Source organism: Panulirus ornatus, chromosome 21, assembly GCF_036320965.1.
Source record: "Panulirus ornatus isolate Po-2019 chromosome 21, ASM3632096v1, whole genome shotgun sequence".
Taxonomy (NCBI): domain Eukaryota; kingdom Metazoa; phylum Arthropoda; class Malacostraca; order Decapoda; family Palinuridae; genus Panulirus; species Panulirus ornatus.
The window spans coordinates 2,073,112-2,085,135 of record NC_092244.1 but is presented as its reverse complement, the minus strand read 5'-3'; the positions used below and the strand labels follow the sequence as shown (position 1 = coordinate 2,085,135).

The 12,024-nt window shown below is 40.3% G+C and overlaps 1 protein-coding gene across 1 annotated transcript in view; it reads left to right on the top strand.

Moving 5' to 3' along the window:
- Positions 1–12,024, top strand: part of LOC139756229 (uncharacterized) — a 256,352-nt gene that overhangs the window by 136,480 nt on the left and 107,848 nt on the right. The window contains exon 8 of the mRNA XM_071675386.1: positions 6,243–6,387. Coding sequence (XP_071531487.1) covers positions 6,243–6,387 — 145 coding nt within the window. The remainder of the gene's footprint in view (positions 1–6,242; positions 6,388–12,024) is intronic.

Genomic DNA, 12,024 nt, shown 5'->3' with positions numbered 1-12,024 from the left:
GATGCTTTGTGAAAGGTCCTAAAAGTATATAGTGTGGATGGTAAGTTACCAGAAGCAGTGAAAAGTTTTTACCAAGTATGTAAGGTATATGTACGAGTTGGAAGAAAGAAGATTGATTGGTTCCCAGTGAATGTCGGTCTTTGGCAGAGGTGTGTGATGTCCCCATGGTTGTTTAATTTGCTTATGGATGGGGTGGTTAGAGAGGTAAATGCAAGAGTTTTGGAGAGAGGGGCGAGTATGCAGTCTGTTGGAGATGAGAGGGCCTGGGAAGTGAGTGAGTTGTTCGCCAGTGATACAGCTCTAGTGGCTGACTCGTGTGAGAAACTGCAAAAGTTGGTGACTCAGTTTGGAAAAGTGTGTGAAAGGAGAAAGTTGAGAGTAAATGTGAATAACAGCAAGGTTATTAGGTTCACTAGGGTTGAGGGACAAGTTGATTAGGATGTAAGTTTGAGTGTAGAAAAATTGGAGGAAGTGAAGTGTTTTAGATATCTGGGAGTGGACTTAGCAGCGGTTGGAACCATGGAAGAGGAAGTGAGTCACAGGGTAGGGGAGGGTGCGAAGGCTCTGGTAGTGACGAAGAATGTGTGGGAGGAGAGAACATTATCTTAGAGAGCAAAAATGAGAATGTTTGAAGGAATAGTAGTTCCAACAATGTTTTATGGTTGCGAGGCATGGACTATAGATAGGTTTGTACGGAGAGGGTGGATGTGTTGGAAATATTGAGGACAATATGTGGTGTTAGGTGGTTTTATAGAGTAAGTAATGAAAGGGTAAGAGAGATGTGTGGAAATGAGAAGAGTGTGGTTGAGAGAGCATAAGAGGGTGTGTTGAAATGGTTTGGACACGGAGAGAGTATAAGTGAGGAAAAATTGACAAAGAGGATATATGTGTCAGAGGTGGAGGGAACAAGAAGTGGGAGACCAAATTGGAGGTGGAAAGATGGAGTGAAAAAGATTTTGAATGATCGGATTTTGAATGAACATGCAGGAGGGTGAAAGGCGTCCAAGGAATAGAGTGAATTGGAACGATGTGGTATACTGGGCTCGACGTTCTCTCAATGGATTGAACCAGGGCGTGTGAAGCGTCTGGGGTAAACCATGGAAAGTTTTGTGGGGCCTGGATGTGGAAAAGGAGCTGTGGTTTCAGTGCATTATATATGACAGCTAGAGACTGAGTGTGAATGAATGTGGCCTTTGTTGTCTTTTCCCAGCACTACCTCACACACATGTGGGGTGAGGGGGTTGTTATTTCATGTGTGGCGGGGTGGTGATGGGAATGAATAAAGGCAGACAGTATGAATTATGTACATGTGTATATATGTATATGTCTGTGTGTGTATATATATGTATACATTGAGATGAATAGGTATGTATATTTGCATGTGTGGACGTGTATGTATATACATGTGTATGTGGGTGGGTTGGGCCATTCTTTCGTCTGTTTCCTTGCGCTACCTCACTAATGCGGGAGACAGCGACAAAGCAAAAGAACCAAGTTCAAACAAGCTGTAACAATTTATGTCCACAATAGGTCAAGAAGAAAATAGATTAACAAAGATGAGTCACAATGAATTTGATTTAAAAGTAGTGAGCATCTCAGCCATTAACACAATAAACCTAGTGTCATGCAGACCATCAATAACAAAACTTTTTTTACTTCAAGTTGAAATTTTGAAGGGATTAGAGAAGTTTGATTCAGTCATAGATAGACTGGTGACTTTAACTTCCATTTTATTGAATGGCATGAGAGAGGATTAGACTATGAACATATGTACAGTTGCAAAGGAAAGATTAATGGATCTGCAAATGAAAGATAGCTGCTCTTAAGAGTGGGTTAATGTGAACCTTTCAGGTACATGTTGGTATACCACAGATTGTCTAGGGAGCAGTACAATAGATCTTACTTTTACAAATGCCTTGGCACAGTTTTCTGATATAGAAGTAAATAATGCAAGTCTATCATCATAATGTCATAGAAATCACTACAGCATATATAATGGAAACAAAACTATGTGAACATGATCAGCAACAGAGAACAATAGTGGGTTGAATAGAATAGTATGAATTTTCATCAACTAAAGTGATTGGAAAAAGATCATTGAATGGATTGTAAACACAAATAGAAGTGACATTTTTGAGAGACAGTAACCTAGGAAGAAACACAAAAATAAATACCGTCAGAGACTAGGCCAAATAATCACTGAACAGTTTCCAACGAAATTGAAACATACAAAAAGTAAAAATACTTTGAAAACCATGGAAGAATGAAAGGAGGGTATAGAAAGAGATAGCAGTGAAAGAAACAAAAATAAAAGAATTGGATGACAAGATAAAGAATGCAAGTGTTAAAATGATTGAAATCTCAGAGAAGATACCAAAAAATGGACGAAGAAAAAGTTATACAGAGTATGGAAATAAATCCAAAGTTACTATTCACATAAATGAACAATGTAAAAAATAAGAAAATAGAGATGGCCCTAAGGAAACATGTGGTATATTGTATAAGTTGGTAGTCAAGTGGGGAGTGCTCATCCTCCTTGAAGGTAGTATGTTGAAGGAAAGAAACCTGGATGTTTTGGCTGTGAGTGAAACGAAGCTCAAGGGCAAAGGAGAAGAATGGTTTGGAAAAGTCTTGTGAGTGAAGTCAGGGGTTGCTGAATGGATAAGAGCTAAGGAAGGAGTAGCACTACTCCTGAAGCAGGAGTTGTGAGAGTGTGTGATAGAGTGTAAGAAAGTGAATTCTTGATTGATATGGGTAAAACTGAAAGTGGATGGAGAGAGATGGGTGGTTATTGGTGCTTATGCACCTGGTCATGAGAAGAAAGATCATGAGAGGCAAGTGTTTTGGGAGCAACTGAATGAGTGTGTCAGCAGCTTTGACACACAAGAATGGGTATTAGTGATGGGTGATTTGAATGTGAAGGTGGGTAATGAGGCAGTTGAGGGTATAATTTATAATTGGTGCGCAATGGGTATTCAGTGTTGTGAATGGAAATGGTGAAGAGCTTATGGAACTGTGTGCTGAAAAAACTGGTGATTGGGAATACCTGGTTCAAAAAGAGATATACATAAGTATATGTATACATAAGTATATATTTCCATGTGTGGCGAGGTGGCGATGGGAATGAATAAAGGCAGACAATGTGAATTGTGTGCATTGGTATATATGTATGTGTGTGTGTGTGTATATATAAGTGTACATTGAGATGTATAGGTATGTATATTTGCGTGTGTGGACGTGTATGTATATACATGTGTATGGGGGTGGGTTGGGCCATTTCTTTCGTCTGTTTCCTTGCGCTACCTCGCAAACGCGGGAGACAGCGACAAAGCAAATAATATGTATGCGAGAAGGAGAGATGGCTAAAGGGCATTATTGGATTGTGTTAATTGATAGGCATGTAAAAGAGAGACTTTTGGATGTTAATGTGCTGAGAGGGATAGCTGTGGGGGTGTTTGACCACTATCTTAGGGGGCGAAGGTGAAGATTTGTTGAGGTTTTCAAAAATAAAGAGAGAATGTTGGAGAGAAGAGAGTAGTGAGATTAAATGAGCTTGGAAAGCAGACTTGTGTGAGGAAGCACCCGGAGAGATTGAGTGTAGAATGGCAAAAGGTGAAAGCAAATGATATGAGAGGAGTGGGATGTATTTAGAGAGGCAGTAATGCATTGTGCAAAAGATGCATGTGACATAAGAAAGGTGGGAGGTTGGCAGATTAGAAAAGGTAGTAAGTGGTGGGATGAAGAAGTAAAGTTGTTAGTGAAAGAGAAAGGTACGATACTTACAAGGAGGGAGTACAAATGACTTGGAGGTTTATAAAAAAAAAGCAGCAGGAGGTCAAAAGGAAGGTGCAAAGGCTAAAAAAGAGAGCAAATGATAGTTGGGGTGAGAGAGTACCATTAAATTTTATGGAGAATAAAAAGATGTTTTGGAAGGAGGTAAATGATGTGCATAAGACGCGAGAACAAATGGGAACATCGGTAAAGGGGACAAGTGGGGTAAGTAATAACAGGTAGCAATGAAGGGAGAAGATGGAATGAGTATTTTGAAGGTTTGTTGAATGTGTTTGATGATAGAGTTGCAGATGTAGGGTGTTTTGGTTAAGGCAGTGTGCAAAATGAGAGGGTCAGGGAGAATGGATTAGTGTCATGTGTAATGCACCGAAACCACAGCTCCCTATCCACATCCAGGCCCCACAGACCTCTCCATGGTTTACTCTAGATGGTTCACATGCCCTGGTTCAGTCTACTGACAGCATGTCAACCCTGGTATACCACGTCATTCCAATTCACTCTTCCTTGCATGCCTCTCACCCTCCTGTATGTTTTGGAAGTGAAAGTTAGTCATGCAGTGAGAGAGGGAGCAAGGTTTCTAGGAACATTGAAGAATGAGTGGAAAGAGAGGGTATTATCTAAAATGGCAAAATAGGTATGTTTGAAGGTATAGTAGTCCTAACGATGTATGGATGCAAGGGATAGGATATAAATGAGTATGTGTGGAGGGGGTTGGATTAGTTGAAATATAATGTTTTAAGGACAGTATGTGGTATGAGGTGGTATGATTGTTTAAGTAATAAAAGATAAGAGAGAGATGTGGTAATTAAAAGTGTGGTTTAGCGAGCACAAGAGGGTTTGCTGAAATGGTTTGGACATATGAAAAGAATGAGCAAGGTTGACAAAAAGAGGAAATGTGTCAGAAGTTGAGGAGACAAGGAAGAGTGTGAAACCAAATTGGAGAGTGAAGGGTGCAGTGAAAAAGATTTTGATTGCTTGTGGCTGAACATGTAGGAAGTTGAAAAACAAATTGGTATGTTGTGGTATACAGGGATCAGCATGCTGTCAGTGGACTAAACCAGGGCATGTGAAGTGGCCAAGGGAAACCATTGAAAGGTTTTTGAGGCCTGGTTGTGGATAGGGGGCTGTGGTTTTGGTACATTGCACATGGTAGCCAGACTGCTAGAGAATAGGTGTGAGCGATTGCTTCCTTTCTTTGTTGATATTAGAAGGAAGCCAGAAAAAGTGTCCATATGGTAGAGTTTCACATTAATAATCTTACATCCTTGAAAGGAATCTCCTCCTCACTCCTGCTTGGTGATTTGTCATCTTAGTCTGCTTTCCACATGATGTAGTTTCAGTTGCTTTCAGGCATTCCAGTTACAAATAATCCACTCATATTCCCTTTCGTCTAAGACAGAGCTCACTCTCTTGTAGAAACCTGAGAGGTTAGTTATACATGACCTCCTCTCCTTAAAACCATGCTATCTCTCACTTAAGTTATTCCTCTTCTGCAGAAGGACATTCATTTACTTTCTGATTATCTTTTCTAGGACCTTTAGACCTCACTTTTTGGTAAGACATTTCAGTTTTTTGATGCCAGTTCCCAGTGTCCATTCTTTGAGACAGGTATGATGTATGCCCTTTCCTACATCTTTGACACTTGCCTTTCTCCAGGGACACCATGAACATTATTCCAAGAGGTTTGTTGTGTATATCCTTCATTTATGGTGAAGTTTCTGTGGGACCATGATCCTTTTATGGGTAAAGTCCTTATAGTGTTCTGATAATGTTTAGTCATATTCTTTTTTGTTTAAAACCTCCTCTCCACTTAGTGAGACTGGAAACGCTCATGATTTTGTTATACAGATTCTTGCATGTCCTAACATCATCCTGTATAATTCTTTCCACTGAATTCCTTAGCCTGATTAGTCTCTCTCTAATTGATGATTTAATGCTGATGAGCTTATGGAAAAGTTTTCTTTTTTCCTGCCTTCTCCACAATATTCATTTCAAAGTTTCTTTATTCCTCCTTTCTTATAATGCTGTGTTCATTCTTTGCTCTCTTATATCTTGCAAATGCTGTATGGTTGGGATGATACCTATATCTTTGCCATTGATTATCTCTAATTAGGCTCCTTTCCTTTTTAGACAATTTCTGTTAAACAATCCTTCCTTCTTTCTTATCATTTCCTCCATATTTGATGGTAGAGATACCCATGTTCCTTCTCATTACTTTTCTCATTATATATTGTCTGAATGGACCAACTTCCACTAAATCTGAGAATGTACTGCTGTCTCTTATGATGAGTGCCAGTCACCCCCCTACTTTGATTGTGTGTGTGTGTGTGGTATAAATGCCAGATATTGGACACTGGAAACTTTTATGTAAATTTCTGTATTAGAGCAGATGCAGTCACAGAGTGATTGCAGTCCTTGGCCTTTGCCAACAACAAATTACTGCATTTCAGTAAAAAAACCAGAAGTCACCACCCCAGCTACATCAACAGCTGTCATTGGTGACACAGACTACCGACAGTTCACATCTCCTCCCAAACGGCCTGCCACAACAGATGAAAATGTCTCCCCACCAAAGAAAGAATGTTTGATTGAAGAGTGAGTAGCCTTTTGTTTTCACTTTATTGAAAGTATGGGAAAGTAAGTCTCACTTTTACTGTGGAAAAGTTTATTGTGTTTTAGGCATTTCTGTTGGAATGATTGACTTTTACTAGTTCCTTTATCAAGAGATTTTTCATGTTCACAATAAATCTAATATTTTAAGTGGATCAGCTTTAGTTTACATTTGTTTGACTTCAGGGAAAACTTCAGATAATTGTTCCTTTTTTTTGTCAGATTTTGTAAGCAGTATACTTTTATATTTTAAGATTTAAGGTGTTGATAAGAGGATATTTACAGCAGTGATAAATTCATTAACTTTGATATTTATTTGATATTTTGCTAATAACGTATATTTAACCACTTAGTACTGTAATATTACTTGTCACAGAATGTCTGCCTTATTCCTTGAGATAAGAAATTTAGCTCTTTTAATGATACACACATGGTTGATAATATGTCTTTAGATTAACGAACACTGTTTAGGGTGATTAATTGTTTCATTTCATGCTTTGAAAAACTATGAATGTATTTGCGCCATAAAGATCATATGACTAGGAAGTTGGAGGAATATGTTAAGAATTTATTTTTATGTAATGTGTAGGGCAAATTAAATGTGTTATTTGTTTTAGTATTCCTAGACCTCACAGATTTAAAAATAAATCCCTTAGGAATTATATCTTGTATAAAATGAAACCTTACTGAAACACTGAACACACACACAACTACTCTACACTTACCCTCTCAGGCAAACTCATATTACCTTATTTCAAGACCTATGCTCCATATGATGAATATGGCTGACTTCCTTGGTGTTGTAAGAGCCCCAGTAAAGAGGTCTAGGTAGTTGCAAGGCTCAGGGTGCTGTACACTTACTACAAGTGGTTAGGGCAATGAGCTGGCCCTACCACCATGGCAGAATCTCATTGTAGGTACTTGTAGGTAGGAAGGTACTTCCTTTCTGCCCAAGGTGTCCCATCTGTCTTTATAAGGCTCCTGCAGCACTCTGGAAACTGTCACTGTCTACTGGTCAGAACCATAGGTTTTGAAGTGCAGTGGTGATTTGTATGCATCTTTTTATGGAGAATGCAGGGCAATTGAGTAGTACAGTAAGTACTTGATATTTTCATTGTGTCATTTGCCTGGTGAGCATTAAGGGTCATGGGATATGTTCAGACGGTGTATGAAGTGTTGTAGGGATGGACGATGTTCAGAGTGTATAGGGTTTTACTATTTTGTTTAGTTTAGCTTTGTTGTATTTGTGTTTGAGAGGTTGGAAGCCCTGGCACATGATGCAAAGTTTAGAGTGGTAGGTATGAAGTTGTTGTAGAGGATGTTAAGCAATGAAGAATGAAAATGTATATGTATTATATGTATAGGATGGGGGAGGGGGCAAAAGTTCTGGGAGCTTTGAAAAATGTGTGGAAGTCAAGAACATTATCTTGGAAAGCAAAAATGGGTATGTTTGAAGGAATAGTGGTTCCAACAGTGTTATATGGTTGTGAGGCGTGGGCTATAGATAGAGTTGTGCAGAGGGGGGTCCGCGTCCTAGAAATGAGATGTTTCAGAACAGTATGTGGTGTGAGGTGGTTTGATCGAATAAGTAATAAAAGGGTAAGAGAGATGTGCGGTACTAAAAAGAGTGTGGTTGAGAGAGCAGAAGAGGGTGTTTTGAAATGGTTTGGTAAAGAGTGTGATTGAGAGAGCAGAGGAGGGTGTTTTGAAATGGTTTGGTCGCATGGAGAGAATGAGTGAGGAAAGATTGACAAAGAGGATATATGTGTCACAGGTGGAGGGAACGAGGAGAAGTGGGAGACCAAATTGGAGGTGAAAAGATGGAGTGAAAAAGATTCTGAGTGACTGGGGCCTGAACACGCAGGAGGGTGAAAGGCGTGCAAGGAATAGAGTGAATTGGAACAATGTGGTATGCTGGGGGTCGACGTGCTGTCAGTGGATTGAATCAGGGCATATGAAGCCTCTGGGGTAAACCATGAAAAGTTTTGTGGGGCCTGGATGTGGAAAGGGAGCTGTGGTTTCAGTGCATTATACATGACAGCTAGAGACTGAGTGTGAATGAATTTGGCCCTTGTCTTTTCCAAGCGCTACCTCGCGCACATGCGGGGGAGGGGGTTGTCATTTCATGTGTGGCGGGGTGGCGATGGGAATGAATAAGGGCAGACAGTATGAATTATGTACATGTGTATATATGTATATGTCTGTGTGTGTATATATATGTATACATTGAGATGTATAGGTATGTATATGTGTGTGTGTGGACGTGTATGTATATACATGTGTATGTGGATGGGTTGGGCCATTCTTTCGTCTGTTTCCTTGCACTACCTCGCTAACGTGGGAGGCAGCGACAAAGTATGATAAATAGATAAATAAAAATATATATATATTTCGCCCTCTCCCCCACTCTATGACTCACTTCCGCTTCCCTGGTTCCATCCGCTGCCAAATCCACTCCCAGATGTCTAAAACACTTCACTTCCTCCAGTTTTTCTCCATTCAAACTTACCTCCCAATTGACTTGTCCCTCAGCCGTACTGTACCTAATAACTTGTTGTTATTCACATTTACTCTCAGCTTTCTTCTTTCATACGTTTTACCAAACTCAGTCACCAGCTTCTGCAGTTTCTCACCCGAATCAGCCACCAGCTCTGTATTATCAGTGAACAACAACAGACTCACTTCCCAAGCTCTCTCATCCACAACAGACTGCATACTTACCCCCCTTTCCAAAACTTGCATTCACCTCCCTAACAACCCCATCCATTAACAAATTAAACAACCATGAAGACATCACACACCCATGCTGCAAACCAACATTCACTGAGAACCAATCACTTTCTTCTCTTCCTGCTCATACACATGCCTTACATCCTCGATAAAAACTTTTCACTGCTTCTAACAACTTGCCTCCCACACCATATATTCTTGATACCTTCCACAGAGCATCTCTGTCAACTCTTATCATATGCCTTCTCCAGATCCATAAATGCTACATACAAATCCATTTGTTTTTCTAAGTATTTCTCACATACATTCTTCAAAGCAAACACCTGATCCACACATCCTCTACCACTTCTGAAACCACACTGCTCTTCCCCAATCTGATGCTCTGTACACTCCTTCACCCTCTCAATCAATACCCTCCCATATAATTTACCAGGAATACTCAACAAACTTATACCTCTGTAATTTGAGCACTCACTCTTGTCCCCTTTGCCTTTGTACAGTGGCACTATGCAATCATTCCGCCAATCCTCAGGCACCTCACCATGAATCATACATACTTTAAATAACCTTACCAACCAGTCAACAATAAAGTCACCCCCTTTTTTAATAAATTCCACTGCAATACCATCCAAACCTGCTGCTTTGCCGGCTTTCATCATCCGTAAAGCTTTTACTACCTCTTCTCTATTTACCAAATCATTTTCCCTAATCCTCTCACTTTGCACACCACCTCGACCAAGACACCCTATATCTGCCACTCTATCATCGAACACATTCAACAAACCTTCAAAATACTCACTCCATCTGCTTCTCACATCACCACTACTTGTTATCACCTCCCCATTAGCCCCCTTCACTGAAGTTCCCATTTTCTCCCTTGTCTTACGCGTTTTATTTACCTCCTTCCAAAACATCTTTTTATTCTCCCTGAAATTTAATGATACTCTCTCACCCCAACTCTCATTTGCCCTCTTTTTCACCTCTTGCACCTTTCTCTTGACCTGCCTCTTTCTTTTATACATCTCCCACTCATTTGCATTTTTTCCCTGCAAAAATTGTTCAAATGCCTCTCTTCTCTTTCACTAATAATCTTACTTCTTCATCCCACCACTCACTACCTTTTCTAATCAACCCACCTCCCACGCTTCTCATGCCACAAGCATCTTTTGCGCAAGCCAACACTGCTTCCCTAAATACATCTCATTCCTCCCCCACTCCCCTTACCTCCTTTGTTCTCACCTTTTTCCATTCTGTACTCAGTCTCTCCTGGTACTTCCTCACACAAGTCTCCTTCCCAAGCTCACTTACTCTCACCACTCTCTTCACCCCAACATTCTCTCTTCTTTTCTGAAAACCCCCACAAATCTTCACCTTCGCTTCCACAAGGTAATGATCAGACATCCCTCCAGTTGCACCTCTCAGCACATTAACATCCAAAAGTCTCTCTTTCGCGCGTCTATCAATTAACACGTAATCCAATAACGCTCTCTGGCCATCTCCCCTTCTTACATACGTATCTTATGTATATCTCGCTTTTTAAACCAGGTATTCCCAATCACCAGTCCTTTTTCAGCACATAAATCTACAAGCTCTTCACCATTTTCATTTACAACACTAAACACTCCATGTATACCAATTATTCCCTCAACTGGCACATTATTCACCTTTGCATTCAAATCACCCATCACTATAACCCGGTCTTGTGCATCAGAATCACTAACACACTCGTTCAGCTGCTCCCAAAACACTTGCCTCTCATGATCTTTCTTCTCATGCCCAGGTGCATATGCACCAATAATCACCCATCTCTCTCCATCAATTTTCAGTTTTACCCATATCAATCTAGAATTTACTTTCTTACACTCTATCACATACTCCCACAACTCCTGATTCAGGAGTAGTGCTACTCCTTCCCTTGCTCTTGTCCTCTCACTAACCCCTGACTTTACTCCCAAGACATTCCCAAACCACTCTTCCCCTTTACCCTTTAGCTTCGTTTCACTCAGAGCCAAAACATCCAGGTTACTTTCTTCAAACATACTACCTATCTCTCCTTTTTTCTCATCTTGGTTACATCCAAACACATTTAGACACCCCAATCTGAGAATTCGAGGAGGATGAGCACTCCTCGCGTGACTCCTTCTTCTGTTTCCCCTTTTAGAAAGTTAAAATACAAGGAGGGGAGGGTTTCTGGCCCTGGTACACAGACATATACATACACATGTACATATTCATACATGCTGCCTTCATCCATTCCCGCCGTCACCCCGCCACACTTGAAATGGCTTTCCCCCTCTCCCTGCATGCGTGTGAGGTAGCGCTAGGAAAAGACAACAAAGGCCACATTCGTTCACACTCAGTCTCTACCTGTCTTGTGTAATGCACCGAAACCACAGCTTATAAATATATTTATATTTATTTATTTATCATACTTTGTCGTTTTGACGTAGACATATGTATACATACACAGACATATATATATATATATATATATATATATATATATATATATATATATATATATACGCGTGTACGTAATTCATACTTGCTGCCTTTATTCATTCTCGTCACCCCGCCACACATCCTTCCACCTCCAATTTGGTCTCCTGCTTCTCCTTGTTCCTCCACCTCTGACACATATATCCTCTTTTTCAATCTTTCCTCACTCATTCTCTCCATATGTCCAAACCATTTCAACACACCCTCTTCTGGTCTCTCAGCCACACTCTGTATTACCACGCGTCTCTCTTACCCTGTCATTACTTACTCGATCAAACCACCTCGCACCACATATTGTCTTCACACATTTCACTTCCAACACATCCACCCTTCTCCAGACAACCCTGTCTGTAGCCCATGCCTCACAAGTGTATAACATTGTTGGAACTAATA